This window comes from Aotus nancymaae, unplaced genomic scaffold, assembly GCF_030222135.1.
Source record: "Aotus nancymaae isolate 86718 unplaced genomic scaffold, 86718_ANA_hifiasm-v0.15.2.pri h1tg000210l, whole genome shotgun sequence".
NCBI classification, from domain to species: Eukaryota; Metazoa; Chordata; class Mammalia; order Primates; family Aotidae; genus Aotus; species Aotus nancymaae.
Window position 1 is genome coordinate 455,989 of NW_026988625.1, and position 25,560 is coordinate 481,548.

At 52.7% G+C, this 25,560-nt stretch overlaps 2 protein-coding genes across 4 annotated transcripts in view; one reads left to right on the forward strand and one right to left on the reverse strand.

Annotated features, from left to right (window-relative positions):
• The window catches only part of PI4KA (phosphatidylinositol 4-kinase alpha), a 161,179-nt gene extending 144,945 nt beyond the window's left edge, over positions 1-16,234 (forward strand). The window contains exons 43-55 of one of the 2 annotated variants that reach the window (XM_012466500.2): positions 3,674-3,794; positions 5,896-6,025; positions 7,663-7,733; positions 9,384-9,456; positions 9,557-9,627; positions 11,281-11,390; positions 11,855-11,959; positions 12,043-12,168; positions 12,554-12,674; positions 13,159-13,318; positions 13,994-14,083; positions 14,614-14,697; positions 15,827-16,234. In XM_012466500.2, coding sequence (XP_012321923.2) covers positions 3,674-3,794; positions 5,896-6,025; positions 7,663-7,733; positions 9,384-9,456; positions 9,557-9,627; positions 11,281-11,390; positions 11,855-11,959; positions 12,043-12,168; positions 12,554-12,674; positions 13,159-13,318; positions 13,994-14,083; positions 14,614-14,697; positions 15,827-15,878 — 1,314 coding nt within the window. In that variant the 3' untranslated portion in view covers positions 15,879-16,234. Of the gene's footprint in view, positions 1-3,673; positions 3,795-5,895; positions 6,026-7,662; positions 7,734-9,383; positions 9,457-9,556; positions 9,628-11,280; positions 11,391-11,854; positions 11,960-12,042; positions 12,169-12,553; positions 12,675-13,158; positions 13,329-13,993; positions 14,084-14,613; positions 14,698-15,826 lie in introns of those variants that run through there. The other variant, XM_064371904.1, reaches the window with a different exon arrangement.
• A 2,084-nt stretch (positions 16,235-18,318) lies between these two features.
• On the reverse strand, positions 18,319-22,942 carry TMEM191C (transmembrane protein 191C). Of its 2 annotated transcripts, XM_064371907.1 has the most exons (10): positions 22,708-22,922; positions 22,303-22,426; positions 22,121-22,171; positions 21,894-21,971; positions 21,534-21,590; positions 21,377-21,436; positions 21,189-21,253; positions 21,038-21,110; positions 20,885-20,925; positions 18,319-20,802 (listed from the first exon to the last, which is right to left on the reverse strand). In XM_064371907.1, exons 1-10 carry the CDS (start codon positions 22,860-22,862, stop codon positions 20,598-20,600), a joined length of 909 nt encoding a protein of 302 aa, XP_064227977.1. In that variant the 5' UTR covers positions 22,863-22,922; the 3' UTR covers positions 18,319-20,597. The 2 variants fall into 2 exon arrangements, with proteins under 2 accessions (XP_064227977.1, XP_064227976.1); XM_064371906.1 differs by lacking the exon at positions 21,189-21,253 and having other exon boundaries at positions 21,321-21,436; positions 22,708-22,942.
• Between the last annotated feature and the right edge of the window lie 2,618 nt (positions 22,943-25,560).

Below are 25,560 nucleotides of genomic sequence, written 5' to 3' on the forward strand. Positions count from 1 at the left end.
GCCAGGAGCCCAAGCCTCCTGTGCCCTTGTGCCAGCCTGCCCACTGCACCCTGTGTCTGAGTGCAGCCTGTCTGCCCTCTTCCCCAGCCCCGGGCTGGCCTCATTTCCCTGGCTGAATTGGGCAGCAGCCTCCATGTGTCCTGGCTGAGCCCTCACCCCTCTGGCCCACCTGTGGGCTGGCTGAGTGCCATGGCTAAGTGTCCCAGGGGCTAGTCCTAGAGTCTGTAGACCAAAGTGCTTCTAGAACAGCAGCCAGCCTCTGCTGAAAGACTGAGTCCTGTGGAATCATTCACTGCCCTCACTAAGTAGTGCCACGTTCTCTGTACCTCTGAGTGGTGATATGTGTGGAGCTACACACAGCCACACTCACCAACCCGGAGCCTTCACACTGGTGCCAACTTACAGGATGGTCATGAGGCACTGTCTCTTCAGGAACCCATTTCCTTCCCCCAGCTCCCCTCCCACATTATTTTCCCTTGACTGTTTGACTCTCTGAGCCAGTGCCCAGGGCCTCCATGTGAACTCTTGGTGGTGGCTACCAGAGAATGGCTGCCTGAAATGATTCTTCTGTGGGTGGTTGTACCAACCCAAGACGCAGCAAGTTTCACTGGTTTCTTTCTTGCTTTCCATTTTTAGGGAATTTTTTTTTTTTTTTTTTTTTGGAAACAGAATCTTACTCTGTCGCCCAAGCTGGAGTGCAGTGGCACTCTGGGCTCACTGCAACCTCCATCTCCTGGGTTCAAGCAGTTCTCCTGCCTCAGCCTCCCAAGTAGCTGGGATTACAGGTGCATGCCACCATGCCTGGCTAATTTTTTATATTTTTAGTAAAGATGGGGTTTCGCCATGTTGGCCAGGCTGGTCTCAAACTCGTGACCTCAGGTGATCCACCCACCTTGGCCTCCCAAAGTGTTGGGATTACAGGCGTGAGCCACTGTGCCCAGCTGGAATTTTTTTTTTTAGACAGAGTTTCGCTCTTGTTGCCCAGGGTGGAGTGCAATGGCACGATCTCGGCTCACTGCAGCCTCCACCTCCTGGGTTCAAGCGGTTCTCCTGCCTCAACCTCCTAAGTAGCTAGGATTACAGGCATACACCACCACACCTGGCTAATATTTTGTATTTATTTTATTATTATTTTTTAGACAGTCTCTCTCTGTTGGCACAGTCTCAGCTCACTGCAACCTCCACCTCCTAGGTTCAAGCGATTCTTCTGCCTCAGCCTCCAGAGTAGCTGGGATTACAGGTGCACACCACCATGTCCAGCTAATTTTGTATTTTTAGTAGAGATGGGGTTTCACCATGTTTGCCAGGCCAGTCTCAAACTCCTGACCTAAGGTGATCCACCTGCCTCGTGCCTCCCAAAGTTCTGGGATTACAGGCATGAGCCACTGCGTCTGGCCTCTTTTTTGTATTTAATAGAGATGGGGTTTCACCATGTTGGTCAGGCTAGTCTCAAACTCCTGACCTCAGGTGATCCACCTGCCTCGGCCTCCCAAAGCTCCAGGATTACAGGTGTGCACCACTATGCCCAGCCTGAAATTTTTTTTTAAGTTTAAAAAAATTCGTATCACTTGTGGCAATACAACTGTATATACGTATTTGTTTACACTTTTTTAAAAAAAGGAACAGTAGACCAAAAGCTAATAAAAATGGCCAAAGAGGGAAAGATTAGGATGGAAATGACAGATATGTACCATATTTAATAATTTTGACTTTGGAAGGAACAGTAGACCAAAAGCTAATAAAAATGGCCAAAGAGGGAAAGATTAGGATGGAAATGACAGATATGTACCATATTTAATAATTTTGACTTTGGAACTCTGTCAGCATTTACATAATTATAAAGCAGATTTATATTTAAAAACACTACACATTGAACATTCATAGTTTATCTTTAGATCTATTTGCTGGGTTAGAATTGGGAAACCCAAAGCAAGGACTTCTGCCTGTGTGGTAAGAACACCCCCCACTCGCCCAAGTCAAAAATGCCCATCCAAGGGACACTTCACCAGATCGGTGGCCACAGACTACAGGAGGCTGCCCAGAAAGGTCAGGTCACCTTTTTAAACCTAGGGCATGGAATTAAAACTGGAGTTTCAAATCTTATGGCTCTAGGAACAAAACAAAACAAAATTTTTTTTTTTTTTTTTTTTTTTTTTTTTTTTATTAGACGGAGTTTCGCTCTTGTTACCCAGGCTGAAGTGCAATGGTGCGATCTCAGCTCACCGCAACCTCAGCCTTCTGGGTTCAGGCAATTCTCCTGCCTCAGCCTCCTGAGTAGCTGGGATTACAGGCACGTGCCACCATGCCCAGCTAATTTTTTGTATTTTTAGTAAAGACGGGGTTTCACCATGTTGACCAGGATGGTCTCGATCTCTTGACCTCGTGATCCACCCGCCTCGGCCTCCCAAAGTACTGGGATTATAGGCGTGAGCCACCATGCCCAGCCCCAAAATTTTTTTTAATTAAAAAGAAAAACTGAAGTTACTAATATGAGTGGCAGAAAATAACCAAGAAGGAAGAGGAGGAGAGGTCCTTAGGATGGCGACCATAGATGTGTATATTAGTCCATTTTCACACTGCTATAAAGAACTTCCTGGCCGAGCTCAGTGGCCCACACCTGTAATCCCATCACTTTGGGAAGCTGAAGCAGGTGGATCACCTGAGGTCAGGAGTTCAAGACCAGGCCAGCCAACATGGCAAAACGTCATCTCTACTAAAAATACAAAAATTAGCTGGGTGTGGCAGCTTGTACCTGTAATCCCAGCTACTTGGGAGGCTGAGGCAAGGGAATCACTTGAACCCAGGAGGTGGAAGTTGCAGTGAGGCAAGATTACGCTACTGCACTCCAGCCTGGGTGACAAAGTGAGACTCTGTCTCAAAAAAAAAAAAAAAAAAAGAACTTCCTGAGACTGGGTAATTTATAAAGAAAGGAGGCTTAATTGACTCACAGTTCCACATGGCTGGGGTGGCCTCAGGAAACCTACAATCATGGTGGAAGGGGAAGCAGGCGCATCTTACCTGGCAGCAAGTGAATGAGAGCAAGTGTGTGTGTAGGAAGAGCCGTCAAGCGTTCATAAAACCATCAGATCTGAGAACTAACTCACTCACTGTCATGAGAACATGGGGGAACCACCCCCATCATCCAGTCACCACCCACCAGGTCTCTTCCTCAAAGCCTGAGGATTACAATTCAAGATGAGATTTGGGTGGGGACACAGCCTAATCATATCAATGTGTCAACTCATGAAGGAGGTATCTCTTCATGTTTCTGGAACCTGTCTGTCACTTTGGAACATTCTAAACAACCAGCTCACAAATGAGTCTTTAGTACCCAGCCTGCTTTTTCTCGTAGTTAACAACCCCAGAAATTGGTTTGAGAGTTGTGCTTCTTAAACCCATGGGAAAAAACAGAGGCGACAAAGGCTGACTGAAGCCTGTTTTATACCCCTGCCTCCTGCCGCCCCCCGGCTCCCAGCCACCAGCCAGCTGGAACTTGGCCTGGCTACTGGCTGGACTCACCACCAATCCTGGAGCGCTTGTCCACACTGCTAGAACCACTGGGCCTCACTCTTGCCCGGCCTGCCAAATGCTTCAAGTCAGCAGTTGCTGACAAGGTCTTCCTGGTGGACAGGGCCCTCCAAGCCTGGCTGACGGGGACCTTGCTTTCTTTCAGATGGGCTATGTGCGGGAGTATATTCTGTGGGCAGCGTCTAAATCCCAGCTTCTGGCGCACCAGTTCATCTGGAACATGAAGACTAACATCTATCTAGACGAAGAGGGCCACCAGAAAGACCGTGAGTATTTTGTCCTCCCACAGGCCTCACTCCCCATCTTCAATGCACTGCCCAGTGCCTTCTACATCCCCCAGGGCCCTCCCCTACCTGCATTGCCCCAGCTCACCGACCTCTCCACTCCCACCCTTTGCTGGGGCACTTCTCACCTTTCAGCATGCAAGGGAGCGGGACCCCTCCTTCATGATGCTTTTGCTAACCTGCTGTTCGGCACCACCCTGCACTCCCAAGAGCATGTGAGATCCTTCTGCTCCAGTGGCTACTTCTCCATAAGTCTCCATGCTCAACATAACCGTGACTCTTTGTGAGGAAGGGGCCACCAGCCCAGAGCAGTGGTTCGCAAATAGCATACCCTTCGGACCCCTGCACTGTCAGAGATGATTATTGAGGTCCTCAAAGAGTGCTGGCTCATGAGAGCATTAGCTGTCAGTGTTAACGAAGATTAGAAATTAAGACTGAGAATTTCAAAAAAATGTTAAATAACGTCTTTTTTTGAAAATAACTTTCCCCAGAAAACTCAAAACTGAGCCAGAATAGTGGCATTGCTTGTAGAAGACAGCTGGATCCTCATTCTCATTCTGCTTCTGCAGGTGATCTGGGTGACAAAGCAGCCTAAGGTGATCCACCTGCCTCAGCTTCCCATGGTGCTAGGATTACAGGTGTGCACCAGCATGCCCAGCCTGGAATTTTTTTTAAGTGTTTTTGTAACATTGTTGTAGTTGAAGTGAATGTGGGAAACGTGGCCTCACAAAGACATGTAGTTGTAGTCTTTCAGGTCATTATGGATATCCTTTATGATACCGCACCACACTTGACAAGTGGTAGTTTTTGTTTTCTTTTTTTAGAGAGAGAGTCTGTCTCTGTCTTCTAGGCGGGAGTGCATTCTCGACGACCCAGGCCTAAGCAATCCTCCTGCCTCATCCTCTCAAGTAGCTGAGACTATAGGTCCACACCACTGTAACCAGCTAATTTTTAATTTTTTATAATTCAGCCTGGCTTCCTAAAGTTAATTGCAGCCAGGCATAGTGGCTCGCGCCTGTAATCCCAGCACTTTGGGAGGCCAAGGCAAGAGGATGACAAAAAAAAAAAAAAAGATTAATTGCAATGTGGCATCTGAAAGTGAACTTCTCAACCTGGAGCCACGAAAGCTTTTATATCATCAACAGTGGGCATTTATAAAATAAAGGCCAGTGAGTTATGCACATCTTTCAAATATTGTTGCATTTCTTTATACTGTGTGGAAAAATCATATTTGTTCACATGCTGATGGTATTATCAGAAAGGCTTTTTAACGGAAGCTGTTGAGCTCACAGCAGCAGATCCAAGTTTTCCAAAAAAAATGTTTTAGTTGTTCCTTTGAGTGGCAGACAGATTCATTTTTTGTTCATTTTCAGGAAAACATTTGCCACATGCCTACTATATTTTGTCAGTCATTTTTTCAAGTAAAAACAAAGGTCTGTGAAAAAGATTAGTCCAGGCTCCAGAATCAGACAAGCTCGAGGTGCTTCTCAGGACAGCACCTACCTCAGATGCAGCAAGAGTGCTTCATGCACATCCCACTTCATCACAAAGGATACTTTAAAAGCCGGGTGTGGTAATGTCCACCTGTAGTCCCACCTACTAGCTGTAGTCCCAGCAACTCAGATGGCTGAGACAGGAGGATCTCTTAAGCCCAAGAATTCAAATTCAGCCTGGGATTTGAATAGTGAGAGGCACTATTTAATAGAGCCCCACCCACTTCATGCCTCTATTTTTAAAAAAAATGTATTCAGAGTAGAGTTTAATAAAAATTAATTTTCATTGCTTCACCTGTAACATTTATAAGTGACACCGGATTTTTTCTTACTGCATGTGTAGCAGTGAGGATTCCACACACACTTGTTTACTCGGCCCGCCTTGAGCTCTGCTTAGGTGCCAGCAGCTCTTCCCACCAGCATCGGCTGTGTCAACACAGCAGAAGGGGCACATGGCAGGTGTTGTGGCCTCACCAAGCCTGCAGAGCACAATCTGGGCACCGCCAGTCTAGGGGCTGGGAAACAGCCACAGGTATTCCTGAGGGGCCTCTGCCACAGCCACAGAGACAGCCTTTTTGTTTCCTTGGCAGCTGACATCGGCGACCTCCTGGAGCAGTTAGTAGAGGAGATCACAGGCTCCTTGTCAGGCCCAGCAAAGGACTTTTACCAGCGGGAGTTTGATTTCTTTAACAAGATCACCAACGTTTCAGCTATCATCAAGTAAGTGCAGTGCTTCAGAAACCACCTTCTGGGATATCTCATTCCAGTCCCTGCAGCTTAACAGAATTGCCTTGGAAGCTTTAAAAATGTCCATGCCTGGCTGTGTGCGGTGGCTCACGTCTGTAATCTCAGCACTTTGTGAGGCCGAGGTGGGCAGATCACGAGGTCAAGAGTTCAAGACCAGCCTGGCCAACATGGTGAAACTCCATCTCTACTAAAAATACAAAAATTAGCTAGGCATGGTGGCGTGCACCTGTAGTCCCAGCTACTCAGGAGGCTGAGGCAGGAGCATCACTTGAACCCAGGACGTAGAGGTTGTGGTGAGCCGAGATCACACCACTGCACTCCAGCCTGGGCAACAGAGCAAGACTCCATCTCAAAAAAAAAAAAAAAGAAAATACCCGTGCCTGGTCCCAACCAGATGAATGAGTCTCTAGCAGTGGGGCCACTGCTGGTCCGATGGACAGCCAGGGTAGGTGTGGAAGCACTGCTTGGGGTGAGTCAAGGCTCTTGAAGGTATGGCAGAATGCATGGCCATGCCAGTTTCAGGAAACACAGCTTTAGTTTCATTCCTAAGGTTTATGGAATTTAGCACATGGCTCCATGATTTGAGGCCACCCTCCCTTCTCCATACTCTGAAGGATCGATCCTCATGGTGTCAGGAAAACCAGACTGCCTTTGCAGCTCTTGTCATCATTTTCCTGGACCTTCCATTCATATGAATCTTTTAAGGATGACACCATCCTTGGATGTTGATGGCTTTGCCCATCCATAAGGGATGAAACCCTGGAGTCATCAGTGCTGGGCACACTGGCTGGGCTGTCCTCAGCTGTGGGCTGTCTCCAGTGCTCGTGCTGCTTTGGCCTTGGCCACCTTGAGGCCCTTTTCTTGGCTGGGTGCTAAGAATAACAGTACTAGCAGCTTCTGGCCCACAAGATGAAGGATGGTGGTGGTTCACGCCTGTAATTCCAGCACTTTGGGAGGCCAAGGCAGGCAGATCACCTGAGGTCAGGAATTCAAGACCAGCCTGGCCAACATGGAGAAACCCCGTCTCTACTAAAAAATAAAAAATTAGCCAGGCGTGGCAACGCATGCCTGTAATCCCAGCTACTCAGGAGGCTGAGGCAGGAGAATTGCTTGAACCCGGGAAGTGGAGGTTGTGGTGAGCTGAGATCACGCCATTGCTCTCCAACCTGGGCAACAAGAGCAAAACTCTGTCTCAAAAAAAAAGATGGGAGTTTCCTCGGTGTCAGCAGGTGACAGGCAGATATTCCCCCCGCCCCCGCCCGCACTGTGCCCATCCTCACCCTAAGGCAGGAAATCTAAGGGGCCTGCCCAGCAAGTAAATAACAGCCAGCGTGGGAGCCAGAGCTCCACCCATGAGTGCCTCTGACACCCACACACACCTCCACACAGCAGGGGCAGAGCCCCGCCAGAAAACAGCCCCTCAGGGGATGTTGGGGATTCTCCATGAGGAATGCAGAGCAGGGGAAGAATCACTGCCAGTGGTGCCCGGCTGCACTAGGAGCAACCAGAGCTGGGAAGAGAGGGCAGTCCAGGCAGGTGGGACCCTGGGCTGTTCCCCAGCAGCCAGTTCCTTCAGGAGACAAAGTAAGCATTTCTTTCCTGTTTCTCAGGCCCTACCCTAAAGGCGATGAGAGAAAGAAGGCTTGTCTGTCAGCCCTGTCTGAAGTGAAGGTGCAGCCAGGTAAGCAGGTGGCCTCTGGAGGCTCAGACTAGCCCCTTCCTGCTAGCGGGCAGTGGGGTGTGGAGGCTGCTGCCCTTTCCAGGCACTCCAGGATGTAGACACAGCAGCTTGGCTAGCCCCATACCTGCTTGGGACCACGGGTGCCTGGTGCTCCAGGACCCCAGCCCCTCCCTAGGATCTGCCCTCAGTGAGAGGGAGCTACTTATCAGTGGGTGCCCTTCATCTTTCCTGCTGCCTGCTGTTTTTCTGGAGGCTAAGATACTGACCTCAGTAGCTGTTACTCTAGAAGAGGGTTCCTGGGCTCCAGCATTACAGGAGCAGCTCACATAGACGAGGGGATGGCAGGCCCAGTGTGGGACAGCCCAGGTGTGCTGGGACCCATCAGCCCCCCACCTCCCATGGCAAGCTGCTCCTGGGCGCCTGTGGCCGTGGCCACATGGGAATTCAAGCCCAGTGTGGTTAAGCTTTTCAAGAGAAGATGGAAATCCAGACTTCACCAGGCAGCCCTCTCTCCATTTCTAACGATTGGCACAAACTTGTCTTCCAAACCCTGGCATCCTGTGCAGATGTTCACAGCAGCTGGTCTCAGCTGTGGAATGCCCTGCAGGGCTCCGGTTTAACCATTTCTTCCCAGCACATTGTGTTGAGCTCACACAACAGCTCGGCTTCTCAGAGAGGGCAGGACATGAGTGTGGGGACTCTGTCCCCACATCAGGAAGGCTACAACTGCTGACGAGGGGCAGAAAGAACTGAAAGCATCGTACTGAAAGGAGATTGCACACAAGTCCCCACCTCTGGCTGCAGATTGTGTGGGCCAAGTCTTGCCTCAGAGGTCAGGGAGGCCAGCAGGCCTCTAGCAGAAGAGTACAGAGGGGCCTGAGTGTGAGCCACAGCCTGGAACAGGTGGAAGGGCGGGTGAGGAAGAGGAGGAGATGGCATGCCCCGCTCTCACTGCACCCCACAGCAAGGCCAAGCTTGGCTCCCCTCAAAGCCCACCTCTCAGGCTCAAGGAGCACATGTCCCCCTTGGGGACTGGCAGTTCCTTGGCCAGAAACAGGCTTTCCCTTGTCCTATTTCACATGTTTACTGAGCACTCACTGAGAAAGGGGAGTCTGGGCAGGGCACAGTGGCTCACACTTGTAATCCCAGCACTTTGGGAGGCCAGGGCAGGTGGATCACTTGAACCCAGGAGGTGGAGGTTGCAGTGAGCCAAGATCGCACCACTGCACTCCAGCCTGGGTGGCAGAGCAAGACTCCATCCCCCATAAAAAAAGTAAAGGGGACTATGGAGGACTGTTCAGAGGGCTGTTCAGGCAGGTGGAGGCAGGCAGGGCTCGCATACACCCTCAGGAGCAGTAGGGCTGCATCCATGAGGGTAGGGCTCAGTGCTCCTCCAGGAAGAGCGTTTCCCAGAAGGTGCAGGCTCATTTGGTTTATGTCTGGAAGAGTCAAAGAGTCAGGGAAGATGGACCCTTAGCAGCCACAGAATAATAAGTTAGTGATGCCGTGGACAAGGACCAGAGGCCCCTTCACAGGGGTGGGGTGTGCCTACAGGGTGGACTTGGCACGTAATATCCATGTTGGAAACTGATACTGGCCTCACCTGTGGTCAGATGTGCACTCCCTGTGACTGCCTCTGTCCTTGCACAGGCTGCTACCTGCCCAGCAACCCTGAGGCCATCGTGCTGGACATCGACTACAAGTCTGGGACCCCGATGCAGAGGTGGGCACCTCGCCCTGCCCATCCCCCACTTCCATAGCACCCTTGTATGGAGTTTTTCTCAGCTGCATCATGGATGCCACATTCTTTTTGTTGTTTTCAGTGCTGCAAAAGCCCCGTATCTGGCTAAGTTCAAGGTGAAGCGATGTGGAGTTAGTGAACTTGAAAAAGAAGGTCAGTAAAGAACCTTGGTTTTGTTTGGGAGCTCAGTGCTTTTCCTTGCTAATGCCAGTTTCTTTTGGCATGTGTTTAATTTAGTACCAGCTCTCCATAAAAAATGATGTCTGTCCATCGTCTGCCCTCGCTCAGAGTGCAGTGACAGATGTGCCACCCCTAGAGGTCAGTCTGTCGCAAGTCAGCTGGAATATTCTATAGGGTCCAGCCCTACAGGGTTCTTGGAGCCACTCCCGGCTGGTCCGGAGACAAGAAATTGTAGAAATAAAAGACACAAGACACAGAGATAGAGAAAAGAGAGTTTGGGCCCAGGGGTCCACTGCTACCCAAATCTCGGAGACCAGCACTGGTTCCGAATGCCGGGATGCTCTCACTTTTATTGAGTTACCTTACCACAAGAGCTTGGAGAAGCGCAGTTTTCTCCAAACTTCCCCGGGAAGGCGATGTCTTGGCCATTTTGGACATCTCCTTCCCTAGCTGGCTAAACAGCAGTCGCTTTCACAGCACTAGCGCTGCAGCACAGCCGAGGCACCCTCCAGCAGCCCTTATGCAGGCGTGACAGAGGGCTTAGAGCATCTTGCCTTAGTGTCATTCATTTCACAGTGTGACCCCAGGTTCACACTTCAGACCTGATAGGCATTAGTAAAGGAATTAAGAGCACCTATGAAAAAAAAAAGATCACCTATGAATAACTGAGATCCCATATGAATGACTAATAACTACTACAGTTATATTTCTGGTTACTTTCTTCTTCATTATTTATATGGAAATAGGCCGAGGCCTTTTGCTCCTGCCTCGGCGCTTATGGGATCTCCCCCCTACAATACTCCAGGAGGCTCCTTCCTGAGCTGAGGGGCCTGGGGTTGTTGTGGGGTGTTAATTTCCCGGGGCTGCTGTACAGATGATCTCAGTTCTGGAGGCTGGAGTCCGCCATCACGGTGTCATCGGGGCTGTGCCCCCTCTGAAGGCTCTGGGCAGGTCCTTCCTCACCTCCTCAGCTTCCGATGGTTTTGCCAGCAGTCCTGGGTGCACCTTGGCATGCAGATGCACCACTCCCATCTCCACCTCCATCTTCACATGGTGATCTCCCTTGAAGGACACCAGTCATCGGATTAGGGCCCGTCCTAACCCACTGTGCCCTTGTCATACTGATTACATCTGTGAGACCCTATTTCCAAATAAGGACACATTCTAGGGTTTTGGGTGAACATGAATTTTAAGGAGACACTTACAAACAGTGTGGCCAGCTGTGGAGAGGGGGCTGCCACCCCTTGCAGGGACCTTCTATGGCCATGTCTGCACACTGGCCCCGAGCCGTCCCAGGACCCCATTGTACAGACCCATTCCTCCTGCCCCCCAGCTCACAGCCCCATGCTGACCCAGGCACACCTGGGTCCTCACTGCAGATGAAATGGGGCTCTGTTTTTAGTTCCTTTTAAGCCTAAATGTTCTGACCTCGACCCTGGATTCCACCTGCTGTTCCAGGGCTTTCCTCGGGCCCTAATGGGCCCATTCTTGGCCTCCTTGGGGCTTTGAAGAAGTGATCCCCAAGATTGTTGGGGTACCTTTCAGACATGTAAGATTCACCCCTGGCCCCCTCAGAGGGCTTCTCACTGCCCACAGGCTAACAGCAGCCTCTCTCCCCACGGACAGGTCTGCGGTGCTGCTCAGACTCCGAGGATGAGTGTGGTGCGCAGGAGGCCGATGGCCAGAAGATCTCCTGGCAGGCAGCCATCTTCAAAGTGGGGGATGACTGCCGACAGGTAGTGGGGTCAGGCCTGGGGCAGGCCTGGGGGCTGGGCTTGCTGCTTCCCAAGGCTCCAGGCCCGCCAGAGTCCAATCTCATATGTAGAAATGTGAATTTTTGCCTCCTCTTATATGGTTCACGTGCCATGGGGTAAATAGGGCTTCTGCAAAACCCAGAGGCCTCTCCTTCCAGCCCTTCTCCCAACTGTCCCTCCAGTGCCCACCTGAGGGAACTGCCTAGGGGTTGGGTGCCCTGTCTCACACACCCCACCAGACAGCTCAGCCCAGGGCCTGGTGGTCCCAGCAGCCTGAGTCTAGCCCCCAGTGGGCAGGAAGCAAGACCTTCCAGACTGTTGCTCGGCTGTGGCCTCCCTGCCTCACTCCATGTCTGGGTGCTTGGCTTCTGCCCTGTATGAGCCAGAAGAACTACTGGGGTACAAGGAGGCCAGCTGACCACATCCCTCACCTCCCGGCTTCCCAGGACATGCTGGCCCTGCAGATCATCGACCTCTTCAAGAACATCTTCCAGCTGGTCGGCTTGGACCTCTTTGTTTTTCCCTATCGCGTGGTGGCCACTGCCCCTGGGGTAAGTTTCTTGAGTGCAGCCCAGTAGGGCACCCCTAGACACCTTGCACCTGGTGGACCTCAGGACTGGCCTTTCCTCCCTAGTGCGGGGTGATTGAGTGCATCCCTGACTGCACCTCCCGGGACCAGCTGGGCCGCCAGACAGACTTCGGCATGTACGACTATTTCACACGCCAGTACGGGGACGAGTCCACTCTGGCCTTCCAGCAGGTAGCCAGGGCGGCCGCAGCCCGGGGATTGTGTGCACTCCACCCCACCCCGGCCACCTGCACCCTGCTCTCCTGAATCGTCCTTCATTAGGGGTTAAAACCAGGGCAACTGTAAGCCACTTTGGGAGTCAAAAGAATGTAAAGCTAGACTCCCCAGGAGACAGCTAAGTTCTGGGTGTGGGAGGAAGCACCTGCACCCCCACATCCACAGACAGCCCCTGTCACTCCTGCTGCCAAAGACTGGTTTGCTGATTCAGGCTCTGCCTCCACAGTGGGGGCACAGAGCCAGGGAGAGTACCCAGAGGCCCGGGGATCCTGGGTGTGGGACCAGGGAGAGTGCCCACAGGCCCCAGGGCATTTGTGAGCCCAGGGCGCTCTCTACACAGGCCCGCTACAACTTCATCCGAAGCATGGCCGCCTACAGTCTCCTGCTGTTCCTGCTGCAGATCAAGGACAGACACAACGGCAACATCATGCTGGACAAGAAGGGCCATATCATCCACATCGGTCAGCCAGCCACAGCACCACCCTCCTCTCCCCTCACCTCTGGCACCCAGGGGAGGATGGGGATCCCCACCCCACATAGGGGAGCAAGCATGCCCAGGACCACCCTGCTAGGAGTGTCAGAGTCCAGCTCTGAGGTCCGAGCTGTCGCCTACCAAGCTGTTCTGCTGTAGAGGGTGCCTGGCCCCGGCCCCAAGGAGCTGGGGCGAGAGCAGCCAGAGTTCTGAGTCGGAAGCTGGAGCCAGGCGGAGTGGGGCTTATCCAGGCTGGGGCACCAGCCTGGCTCCTGACTCCACTTCCCCTCTCTTCCTCTGCCTCCTGCTCCACCACCCATCCCATCACTGTCCCCAGTAAAACATAACCTGCCTGTTGTGGGTGGGGGGATGCTGCTGTCACAGAGTCCTTTTCCACTCCTGAAAACAGATCACTTGTCCCTGCCCACCCTGGCTCCTGGCTCAGTCACAGGCAGCTCTTTGGGGTTTTGCAGACTTTGGCTTCATGTTTGAAAGCTCGCCGGGCGGCAATCTTGGCTGGGAACCTGACATCAAGCTGACGGATGAGATGGTGATGATCATGGGGGGCAAGATGGAGGCCACACCCTTTAAGTGGTTCATGGAGATGTGTGTCCGCGGCTACCTGGCTGTGCGGTGAGCCTGGGTGAGGGCCAGGGTTGGGGAGGAGGGAGTATTGGGAGTGTTCTGAGGCCCCCTTTAGGATCAGGTTCCAGAGAGTGAGGGAGCTGCTAGCGGCCGGCTGCTGACCTAGGCCTGCCCTTCAGTCACCTCTCTCTGCCCACCTGTGCCAGTAAATTCTTGCTCTGGGCATCCAATCCTTGTCACCTTCTCCAGGATCCTGCCCACACCTTCAGCCATGGGCTCCCTCTTTCTGGGCCTCCCATCCACCCTGTCACCAAAGCCTGAGTACCTGCCACCCCGCAGGCTGCATGCCAGAGATGGCCTTTGTCCCAGTTTCATCTACAGGTTACTTGGCCAAGGCCACAATCCAACCGGAGTTCACCCCACTGCCCTGCAGGGAAAGGCAGGTCAGGGAGTCTGCATCCCATCTAGGTGCAGAAGCCATGGCCAGCAGCCTTATGTGGGGGCCCAGGGCTGGGCACTCAGCCTGTCCAGAGTGCACATGGGCAGCCCCTGCCTGGGCCGCACAGATTACAGAGGGCAGCAGATGGAAAGCTACCTCTGGGGGGATGTGGAAGGTGTGGCAGGGGAGGGGCTGGCAGGAGCCCAAACCTGAGGCTGTTGGCATCAGCCATGCCCCCTGCCTAGGCTAGCCTTAGTCCACCACCCCCTCCTCTCTCTCACCAGGCCCTACATGGACGCGGTAGTCTCCCTGGTCACTCTCATGTTGGATACAGGCCTGCCCTGTTTTCGCGGCCAGACAATCAAGCTCTTGAAGTAGGTTCCTTGGTGGACACGCAGACCATCTGGGGGACAGTTGTCCATTAGCTGAGGCTCCATCCAAGATAGGAACCTTTTGTGTAATTGTCACTGGTTGTCATCTCCTTGGAACCTCAGAGCAGACAGGGCTCCTGGGTGAGGCTCTGCCCCTAGACCACACCTGTGAGGGGCCCCTGCTTGTGCTGGCCACACCAAGAACCACCCAGAGGCCTCTATTATGTCAACGATGCTACACCCACCCACCCTTGGCCCTAAGGTCCAGGGCTGCAGTAGCTTAGCTCCCCAATGCTTAGTCCCCTAATGCCATGGGGCCACTCAGGTGATGCTGGGAAGGGGACAGAGCCCACAGTAGGCCAGGCGTGCCCTTCACAGCACCCGTCTTCTAACATGTGGACCCCAAAGGTACATTTCCAGGGCATGGCTCTCAGCTGAAGTCCATCCCCAGGGAAGACCTTCCTCCCACTGGGCCAGGGAGGAAGCACGGCCTGGCCTGGCCTGCGGCAATCCTAACACAGCCTCTCCCCCAGGCACAGGTTTAGCCCCAACATGACCGAGCGTGAGGCTGCAAATTTCATCATGAAGGTCATCCAGAGCTGCTTCCTCAGCAACAGGCAAGTCCCGCGCCCTCCTGCCTTCACCCCCTCGGCGGCCACTGTGCACCTGCAGGGCCTGGCCTACACCAGGCAATGAGGATGCTGCTATCCCCAAGCTGCCCCTCTCATGGAGACTCAAGCCTTGACAGGAGTTTTGAGGAGCAGTGAGGTGCTGGTTTAGGGGGCCGTGGTGTGCCAAGGGGAACATTTGACAGAGGCCAGGGGTCAAGCCCACCTGGGCAGGTCTTGTGAGGCCAAGGGAGTGTGGGGGGCACAGGGCCAGAAGGAGCAGAAATAAGTTTGGTATCAGGCCTCCCTCCTCCCAGGAGGGCTGAGAAGTCAGACCCCACTCCTTCTGTGTGCCTGCCTCAGGCTGCTTTGAGGGCAGTGACTGGAGGTGCAGGCCAGGCTGCTGGTCACCAGTGTGGTGGGAGGGGATGGGTGCAGGGGGCCCTGGGGAGAGCTGGCTCAGGGTCCAAAGGCAGAGCGCTGAGCTGACAGGCTCCGTGATGTGGGAGTCGGAGGTGGCTTTAAGGGGTCCAGCCTGAACACAGGGAGGATGGCAATCCCAGCAGGTGGGCATGGGGAAACAGCCATCCCCGAAGGGGGCACCTACAGACGTGGGGCTGATGAGGCCACAAGGGGCATGTGGGGCCCCCAGAGTGTGGCCATCTGTGTGGGAAACCGCTGGAAGAGCCTGAAAGGAAGCTGAGACTGCCTCCAGGTGCGTGTGGGTCTAGTGCCCTAACAAGGCCAGTGTGGAGGCTAGGCACAAAAGGAGTTCTTGCTAAGAGGAAGCAGAGAAACCAGGCAGCCAGGACCTTGAGAGGGGCCAGGGCAGGGCAAGAAGGGGCTCTCCAGGGATGCGAGGAGAGCACACAGACACCTTGGGGGCATCTGGCCAGGACAAGCCAAGGGGCCCGAGGGCATGTGGCAGCTCCACAGATGGAAGCAGTTTGGCTGAGGAGCATGAGGTGGCCTCGGAGGCCTCCGGGTTGGAGCAGATGTGGTCACTGGGTAGGGGAAGGCTTCAGGGGCTGGGTGGCCATGAGAGGGGCTGATTGGGCAGGGAGGGCTCCCTGTGGGGCAGGGACCCCAGACCTCACCAGCTCCTCACATTTCCCTTTACTCTCCCTTGGCCTTTCAGGAGCCGGACCTATGACATGATCCAGTACTATCAAAACGACATCCCCTACTGAGGAGGGGACCTCCTAGGCCCTCTGCCCTGTGTACCCTTGAAGCTGCCCCACAATCATGGAGCCCCTGACCTCCCCACCCTGCCACCACATGCAGTGGAGCAGAGACCTTCGGCCCGAAGAGCCTGGCGGCGCCTCCTAGAGCAGCACATGGGTGGCACAGCCTTGGTAACCCAATGGACTGCAGCGACAATCATTGGATGGTGCTGTTTATGCACAGGTGTGAGTCCTCTGTTTGCACTGGACATATTCCCTACCTGTCTTATTTCATAGGTACATGAAGTATTTTCTTGTGTATAAAAAATGATTGATAGAAGATTTAACCAACGTCAACAAAATAAAAACCCAAAATAGTGTCATGTTGGAATCTGCGAGGTTTCATGTCAAATCCTAAGTGCACCTTCAGCCAATGGGCAGTTCCTGGATTTGCCTCTAGAGAAGGAAGCCCAGTGTTGCCTGCACTCATAGGCTGGGGCCCAGGAGCACGGGTTGTGGCTTAACAGGCATGAGATTCCCACAGTCTCACCACGGTGCAGGTACACAAAAACACAAACTTTTTCCTGACTGCTTTCAGCCCACTCCAAAGCTGTCTGTCTCCCTCAGGGCTGCTATGGGGGCCCATCTGTGGCTCTCCGCAGCATCCTCCCACTGCTCTAGTCTTTCCATCTTCCTCAAGTGGTGTGCTCTGGGACTCCACAATCTCTGTGTGACTAGACCCAGCAAGTGTTTCCTCCCACTTACCTAGGCCCTGCATCTGAAGCAGACAGATCTGAAACAAATGAGAAACTCCAAAAGATGGGCTACACAGCAGGTAAGAAGAGAAAATTGGTAACCAGGAAGAAGAACATGAAATGACCGAAAATGGAGCGGGAAGGAAGGGAAAGCCAAGCGGAGTGGCTCGTAAACCCAGCACTTCAGCAAAGCAGGAGGATTGCTTGAGCCCAGGAGTTCAAGGCCAGGCTGAGCAGCAATAACAAGACCCTGTCTCTACAAAAAATGTTAAAATTAGCCACGTGGTGGTGTATGCCTAGTCCCAGCTACTCAGGAGGATAAGATGGGAGGACCACTTGAGCCCAAGAGCAAGGCTGCAGTGAGCTGTGATTGTACCACTGTACTCCAGCCTGGGCAACAGGCTCAAATTAAAAAAAAAAAAAAAAAAAAAAGTTGAATGAGAAGCTTCAAAAGCTTCAGTCAACTTTTTTTTTTTTTTTTTTTTAAGATGATGGCTTCTCTCTGTCGCCCAGGCTGGAGTGCAGTGGCACGATCTTGGCTCACTGCAACCTGTCTCCTGGGTTGAAGCAATTCTCCTGCCTTAGCCTTCCAAGGAGCTGGGATTACAGCCACATGACACCACACCCAACTAATTTTTGTACTTTTGGTAGAGAAGGGGTTTCTCCATGTTCGTGAGGCTGGTCTCAAACTTGAGGAGGCTGAGGCAGGAGAATCACTTGATCCACCCACTTTGCCTTGGCCTCCCAAAGTGCTAGGATTACAGGCATGAGCCACGGTGCCCAGCCCCAATCAGCTTCTAATGGGATTTCCAGAGTTGAAAAACACAAATATTTAGCTTTAGGAAGCACACCTGAGTACTGAGCGGTACAAATAAAAATACAGGCTGGGCACAGTGGCTCACCTGTATAATCCCAGCACTTTGGGAGGCTAAGGTGGTGGGTTAATTGCTGAAGTCCAGCAGTTTGAGACCAGCCTGAGCAACATGGTGAGACCACATCTCTACAAAAAATACAAAAATTAGCCAGGCATGCTGGCACAAGTCTGTAATCCCAGCTACTTGGGAAGCTGAGGTGGGAGGATCACTTGAGCCAGGGAGGTGGAGGTTGCGGTGAGCCCAAGATTATGCCATTGCACTCCAGCCTGGATGGCAGAGTGAGGCTGTTTCAATAAAAAATATGAGTCAGGCCGGGCGCGGTGGCTCACGCCTGTAATCCCAGCACTTTGGGAGGCCGAGGCAGGTGGATCATGAGGTCAAGAGATCGAGACCATCCTGGTCAACATGGTGAAACCCCGTCTCTACTAATACAAAAAATTAGCTGGGCATGGTGGCGCGTGCCTGTAGTCCCAGCTACTCAGGAGGCTGAGGCAGGAGAATTGCCTGAACCCAGGAGGCGGAGGTTGTGGTGAGCCGAGATCACGCCATTGCACTCCAGCCTGGGTAACAGCGAAACTCTGTCTCAAAAAAAAAATATATATATATATATAAGTCAATGTATAAGTTAAAAGGAGTTTTAAAAGTTAGTTACTAATCCAAAAGAAGGCGGAAGAGAAACATAATAGACTCACCACCTCAATTTAGAAGTCAGGGATTGTAAACATCAATTGAAGAAGTGAGACCCAATTATGTGCTGATTATAACCAAAGCACTTGACAAATGAAGACATAGACCTAGGATAAAAATAAACAGATGGAAAAAGAAGACTGGCTTCCATAATCATCATGTGTATGGGTATTTATGAAGGAGCATTTCACAATAAGCAGTTGATGGAGTCACCAGCAGGAAAGTAAACAGGAGTGAACAAGCCTGTTACCCACCTGGACCTGCTGGGTATTTATAAAACACTGTCAACAGCAACAATACACTTTCTTCTCAATGTTCATTACAAGCTATGTGCTGGGCCACAAAAAAGTCTCTATCTCAGTAAATGAGATGATAGAATTAAAATCGTGCAGAGGGTGTTCTCTGGCCACAGTGGAAATTATAAATAACAGTAAGATACCTGAAAAAATGTCAAAAACAGTGGAACTAAAATACTAGACAAAAATAGCACATGTGGACCAGGTGTGGTGGCTCAGCTGTAATCCCAGCACTTTGGGAGGCCAAAGCAGGAGGATCACTTCAGTCCAAGAGTTTGACACCAGGCTGGGCAATATAGTGAGATCCCATCTCTTATTTAAAAAAAAAAAAAAAAAGCCAGGCACCGTGACTCACACCTGTAAGCCTAGCACTTTGGGAAGCCGAGGCTGGTGGATCGCCTGAGACCAGGAGCTTGAGACCAGCCTGACCAACATGGGGAAACCCTGTCTCTGTTAAAAATACAAAATTAGCCAGGTGTGGTGGTGCAGGCCTATAATCCCAGCTACTCAGGAGGCTGAGGCAGGAGAATCACTTGAACCCTGGAGACAGAGGTTGTGGTGAGCTGAGATCATACCATTGCACTCTGGCCTGGGCAACATGAGTGAAACTTCATCTAAAAAAAAAAAAAAAAAACCCACAAGGCTGGGCATGGCTGCTTACGCCTGTAATCCCAGCACTTTGGGATGCTGAGGCAGGCGGATCACTTGAGGTCAGGAGTTTGAGACCAGCCTGGCCAACATGGTGAAACCCCATCTCTACCAAAAATATAAAAAATGAGCCAGGTATGATGGCGAGTGGCTGTAATCCCAGCTATTCAGGAGGCTGAGGCAGGAGAATCGCTTGAACCCAGGAAGCAGAGGTTGCAGTGAGCCGAGATCGTGCCATTGCACTCCAACCTGGACAACAGAGCTAGACTCCATCTCAAAAAAAAAGAAGAAATAAAGCACGTCATCAGAGGGAAAGACCAGCATTAAAATGCTTTAAGGTAGCCAGGCATGGTGGCTCATGCCTGTAATCCCAGCACTTTGGGAGTCAGGTGGGTGGATCACAAGGTCAGGGGTTCGAGACCAGCCTGACCAACATGGTGAAACCCGGTCTCTACTTAAAAATACAAAAATTAGCCTGGCATGAGGGTGCACACCTGTAATCCTAGCTACTCAGGAGGCTGAGGCAGGAGAATTGTTGAGCCCGGGAGGCGGAGGTTGTGGTGAGCCGAGAGCACGTCATTGCACTCCAGCCTGGGCGACAGAGCGAGACTCCGTCTCAAAAATAATAATAAAATAAAAATAAAATGCTTTAAGGTGGTGTTTTGGGGAAGATGACAGTGATCAGCTGAGTTCACGGAGTTAGAATACCAGAAGCCAGAGTGGCTTCCCAAATAAACAGAAGGAAAGGAGATCACTGAAAAATCAGGATCAACGTGTTATAAAATGGTAGAAATAATTTCAAATCACAGGCCGGGCGCGGTGGCTCAAGCCTGTAATCCCAGCACTTTGGGAGGCCGAGGCGGGTGGATCACTAGGTCAAGAGATCGAGACCATCCTGGTCAACATGGTGAAACCCCATCTCTACTAATACAAAAAATTAGCTGGGCATGGTGGCGCGTGCCTGTAATCCCAGCTACTCAGGAGGCTGAGGCAGGAGAATTGCCTGAACCCGGGAGGCAGAGGTTGCAGTGAGCCGAGATCGCGCCATTGCACTCCAGCCTGGGTAACGAGAGCGAAACTCCGTCTCAAAAAATAATAATAATAATAATAATAATAATTTCAAATCACAATACTTGAAAAAGGCAGCTTGTCAAATTGGCAAAGCAAAAGTGTCAAATGCCATGTACAAGTTTCTGGCAATATGGCAAATTATATATCCTGAAAAACTAAAAATTCTGTTTACAGTACTGGGGAGGGGGAATCTTAAATCCATGAGCTGTAAGAAAGGAAGGAATCTTTGGAGGCTAAAAAAAAGTCAAGATCCTACATGACATGGAAGAAGATGACAAATCCACGAGCCTCATCTCTTTGAGGAGTTTATCAGGCCACCTTGGTCTACACTCTCAGGAGAGGAGTGTACTAGAAATAAAGCCAGGTGCCCCAGAGTCCACCCGGAGACAGACGCGGGCGGCTGGGGCGTTGCGCTTAGGTGGGCAGCAGTCCGTTTGCGCGCAGCCCCAGCAGCGGGGACAGCTTGTAGCGCAGGCGGCGTAGTGTGGTCTCCGAAGTGAGGCTTCGGAGCCACGCGGAGACGGCGCCGGGGTCCAACAGCACCTTGTGGAGCAGCGACAGCCCCAGGAAGAAAAGCGGCAGCGTCAGGAGCACCTGCAGCGCGCCCAGCACGCACCGCCTGCGGGGCAACAGATGGGTAGGTGGGCGGCGGCTTGGGCGGGGACAGGGGAGACCCCGGCCGCGCCCGCCACCGGGCTCACCTGATGACCTGCGTGCGCGGGCCACCGAACAGCCGCATCTCCTGCTGGGAGAGGGGTGCAGGTTTCCAGGGGGAGGGGAAGGCGGTACCAAAGAGGGACGGAGAGGGTTGTCCTGCTCCAGCCCGCCCCGCCCGGGCCCACGCAGGCGCTCACTTGGTCCGCCTGGGCCATCTCCTCCATGAGCGACTCGGTGTTATACTGTACTCCGCAAAGCTGCCGGCCACACCTGCGGGGACAGGCATGCAGGTGGGAGCCCGGCCCGCCCCACAGCGCCCCGCCGCGCCCGCAGGCCCAACTCCCTTACGGTTCCTGGCCACTCTGCCAGGCGTCCAGCTTCTCCGCCGCCTCCATCACCTTCACTTGCACCTCCTGGAACGGGTGAGAGTGTGGACTGAGGCCTGGGGGAGGGAGGCGTACTGGCGGCGGGTTGAGAGACCTGCCGCCGCAGGGAGGAGAGGCGGAAAGCACCGTGGCGTCCGAGCGGAGCCGCACCTGCAGGACTATGGTCTGCTCCTGGAATATGGCCCAGGCCTCCGCTGTTTGCAGCGCGCCCTGCGTGTGGACACCCGGATTAGCTCGGGGTGACACGCCCCTCCCACTCACACTCGAAAGCCGACCCTCCTCTGACGGAACCCGTTTCTGGCCGAACCTGCTGCAGCTTCTCCTCCTGCAAGGCGTACTTGGTCTCCGCCAGCTGCAGTTGATTCTTGAGAAAGACGAATGTCAGGAGCCCCGCAGCCTGACATCCCGCTGCACCTTGGGGCCCCGCCCCCGGCCCTCAGCGCCCCACCCCCAGGCGATCATGACCCCGCCCACGTCCTCAGGACCAGAGTAAGCAACGCCCCAGGTTGTCACGGCCCCGCCCCCAGGCAACTGTGCTCCGCCCACATCACTGCCCGCCCCGCCCACGCCTTCAGGGCCTGCCGTAAGGCACACCCCCAGGTGGTCACTGCCGGGCTCATGCTGCTGCTCCGCCCCTACTCAAGACCTCAGGGCCCCGCCCAAGCACCTGCAGAGTCACCAATTGGGCTGCGATTTGCTGCTCCCCGCGCTTCTGGCTCTGCTGTTCCTCTCTATAGTAGAAGAACTAGGGGCGGGACTTGTAAACAGGGTTTACCGGGCTTCTGGAGGAGCGGGTGTCGTAAGGGACAGGGACAGGGAGGCAACAAGGGCGGGGACCAGGGCAGGACTTCCAAGAGGAACCCAGAGACAAGCCATCCCATCTCCTGCACGTACCTGACTCGACAGCTCCTCCCACTGCTCCTGCAGCTGCCGGTTGCGCTGCTCCTGCGGACAGGATCCTGGGGCGGTGCTGGCCTCTGCTGGTCCCACCCCACCCCATCCCCGGATCACCCCCGTCCCGCCCGCCCTGCCGCACCCCACCATGGTTCCGGCCCCATTCCTGGGTTCTTCCTCACCAAGTCCTCCTTGCGGCGCTGCGCCTCCTCCAGCCTTCTGCGTACCCGCTCCGCGCGCTCCCGCGTAGCCTCTCGCGCCTCCCCTGACAGAGCCTGCACTGCCTGGCTTCGCCTGCGCAGCAGGCTGCGAGGGAAACTGAAGTTGGCGCTACAAGGCGGACTGGGTCGCTCAGGATCCCGCAGTCGCCGGGAAGGACCAGATGTAGCTCACGATCGGGAACCGGAAAGCCCTAGCGAAATCCTCCACCGGGATCCGCTGGGTGGATCGCCCGTTCCCAGGGGCCTAGAACGGAGATGCGGGCCTGGGCGGATCGGCCTAGTACCCTGCGAAGGCCTTCGCAGCGCTGCCTGCGGGACCGACCCTAGCGCGCCCGCCCGCCAGCTAGAGCGGCGCTCCTCGCGCACCTGCGCTCGCACTCGCTCAGGTCCTGCAGGCGCCGGTTAAGGCTCTCGTTCTCGGCCTCGAGACGGCGCATCAGCGTCTCTAGCTCCTGCTTCCGCAGGCGACCATCTCGGATATCCTTCTGCAGCTGCAGCAGCAGCTCCTGAGTCTCGGCCATGGCTGTGGAGACCGTGCCTAAAGGCCAGCCGCCTGGGGGACCCAGCCTGCTGGCAGGCGTCACAATGGACGGCAGGGGGCGCCAAGAGGGCTACGTCACAATGGGCGGCAGAGGGAGCCAGAGCGCAGCTCCATTCCTGCCCCTGCTCACACTGGCTGGATCACACTTGGTCGAAAATTGTGTCAAAGAGCCGCAATTGGATCAATGAAAGGTTAATAAAATACTAATACTGGGGCTGGACGCAGTGGCTCACGCCTGTAATCCCAGCACTTTGGGAGGCCGAGGCAGGCGGATCACGAGGTCAAGAGATCCAGACCATCCTAGCCAACATGGTGAAATCCCATCTCTACTAAAAATACAAAAATTAGTTGGGCGTGGTGGCGCGAGCCTGTAGTCCCAGCTACTCAGGAGGCTGAGGCAGGAGAATCGCTTGAACCCAGGAGGCAGAGGTTGCAGTGAGTTGAGATGGTGCCACTGCACCATCTCAGCAAGACTCTGCCTCAAATATATATATATATACTAATACCGAATGCAGGCAAGTTTGGTTCCCCCACGTTGTGGATGGCACTTGCAAACTGATCGATCTCTTGTGGAAAAGACTTATAAATAAATACTAGAATTCATAAATATGTTCATATCTTTTGACCCAGTTATCCCTCTCCTGGGAACTTATCCCAGGAAGGAAAAAAAATAATTTAAGCACATTATGCCATTAAATGGTTCACTGAAGTTGTTACAGTAACCACAAAAAAAGGAAACAATTGTGCCGGGCGCGGTGGCTCACGCCTGTAATCCCAGCACTTTGGGAGGCCGAGGCGGGTGGATCACGAGGTCAAGAGATCGAGACCATCCTGGTCAACATGGTGAAACCCCGTTTCTACTAAAAATACAAAAATTAGCTGGGCATGGTGGCGCGTGCCTGTAATCCCAGCTACTCAGGAGGCTGAGGCAGGAGAATTGCCTGAACCCAGGAGGCGGAGGTTGTGGTGAGCCTGGGTAACAAGAGCGAAACTTCGTCTCAAAAAAAAAAAAAAAAAAAAAAAAGGAAACAATTGTAATGGTTGAAATCATGTGTTTGGTTATTACGTGGCGTGCCTGTGCCTAGAGCTATGATGATGCCTAGAGAAAAAGTAGAAATTGATTTACCATTTATGTTAAGGTAACTAAAATTATAAAAAATACATGAGCAAGATCTGTAAAGGAAACAAGAGTGAGGAAAGAAACCCCTCTTCCTGTCTCTCATCTCAAAGGAGGAAGTAAAAGTTGAGACGTAGCAGGTATGAGGTCACTGGTCTGGAAGTTAAAGATTAACCCCCCCCTCCTTTAAGGTCCTCAGGCGATCTTAAGGGTGGGGGCTATATGGAGAAACACCCCCTACTGTTCCCATTCAATCTTGCTCAAACCCCCACAGCTTACTTCATCCATCACGAACCCCTCATATGTACTTTCTAAAACTGTAAACCCAACACCCTGTCACATGAATATCTAAAGTTGTGAGCCCATATAAAGGTAGAGGTTTCCTTCGTTAGACAAGCTTGGCTGTTAGGTGACTATACCACCTTGCTCCCAGCCGAATAAATCACCCCTTCCTTCCCAGTTCGGTGTTTGAGAGGTCTTTCTTACAGCCGCTCCTGCTTCAAGAGGAAGATAAGCTCTTTCATTGTTTGGTGAGACTGTGGTAAACTCATCCTTTTATTATTTTTTAGAGACAGGGTCTTGCTCTGTCACCCAGGTTGGAGTGCAGTGATGAAATCAAGGCTCGCTGCAGCCTCAATCTCTCAGGCTCGAGTGAACCTTCCACCTCAGCCTCCCAACTTGTCCTTTTAAAATCTGCCTTTATTTGTCTAGTTACAATTACGGACTTGGATGCAAAAATCCAAAATAAATTACAAAATCTAAAGGGAAACAAAAAGAAAATTGATGGAAACCAAGCAGAGTTTATTCCAGGGATTGTTCAACATCAGAAAGTCGGTGTTGTTGGGCAAGCAGGGAAGAACTCCACCAATTCAACGGTGCACTTCAATAGATGCAGAAAATATGATACAGTCCACCATCTATTGACAATTCTAAAAGCTCTTACAAAAGGGAGAGATAGGCCGGGCATGGTGACTCACACCTGTAATCCCAGCACTTTGGGAGGCCGAGGTGGGCAGATCACGAAGTCAGGAGTTTGAGACCAGCCTGACCAACATGGTGAAACCCTGTCTCTACTAAAAATACAAAAAAAAAAAAAAAAAAAAAAAAGCCAGGCGTGGTGGCGCCCACCTGTAATCCCAGCTACTCAGGAGGCTGAGGCAGGAGAATTGCTTGAACCCAGGAGGTGGAGGTTGTAGTGTGCCCAGATCGAGCCACTGCACTCCAGCCTGGGCAACAGAGCGAGACTCCATTTCAAAAAAAAAAGGGTAGGGGAGAGATAAAAGGACTCTCTAGCCTGATAAAGGCCAAAGTAAACATTATAGCAAACTAGAGGTATTAGTAGTGTATGCTGTTTTTCTCTCTTTCCTTTTTTTTAGAGTCAGGGTCTTGCTGTCACCCTGCCTGGAGTGCAGTAGCACTATCAAAGCTCACTGCAGCCTCGCACTTCAAGGCTCAAGCAATCCTACTGCCTCTCAGCCTTTTAAGAAGTAGAGGCCGGGCGCAGTGTCTCATGCCTGTAATCCCAGCACTTTGGGAGGCCAAGGTGCATGGGTCGCCTGAG

Coding starts and splice junctions, on each gene's coding strand:
- TMEM191C (XM_064371907.1), bottom strand. CDS start 22,862: ATGGCCGAGACTCAGGAGCTGCTGCTGCAGCTGCAGAAGGATATCCGA. Junction 21,972..22,120: donor GGGAGGAGCTGTCGAGTCAG/GTACGTGCAGGA, acceptor TCCCGCCCCTAG/TTCTTCTACTATAGAGAGGA. Junction 21,254..21,376: donor AGCAGACCATAGTCCTGCAG/GTGCGGCTCCGC, acceptor CACCCGTTCCAG/GAGGTGCAAGTGAAGGTGAT.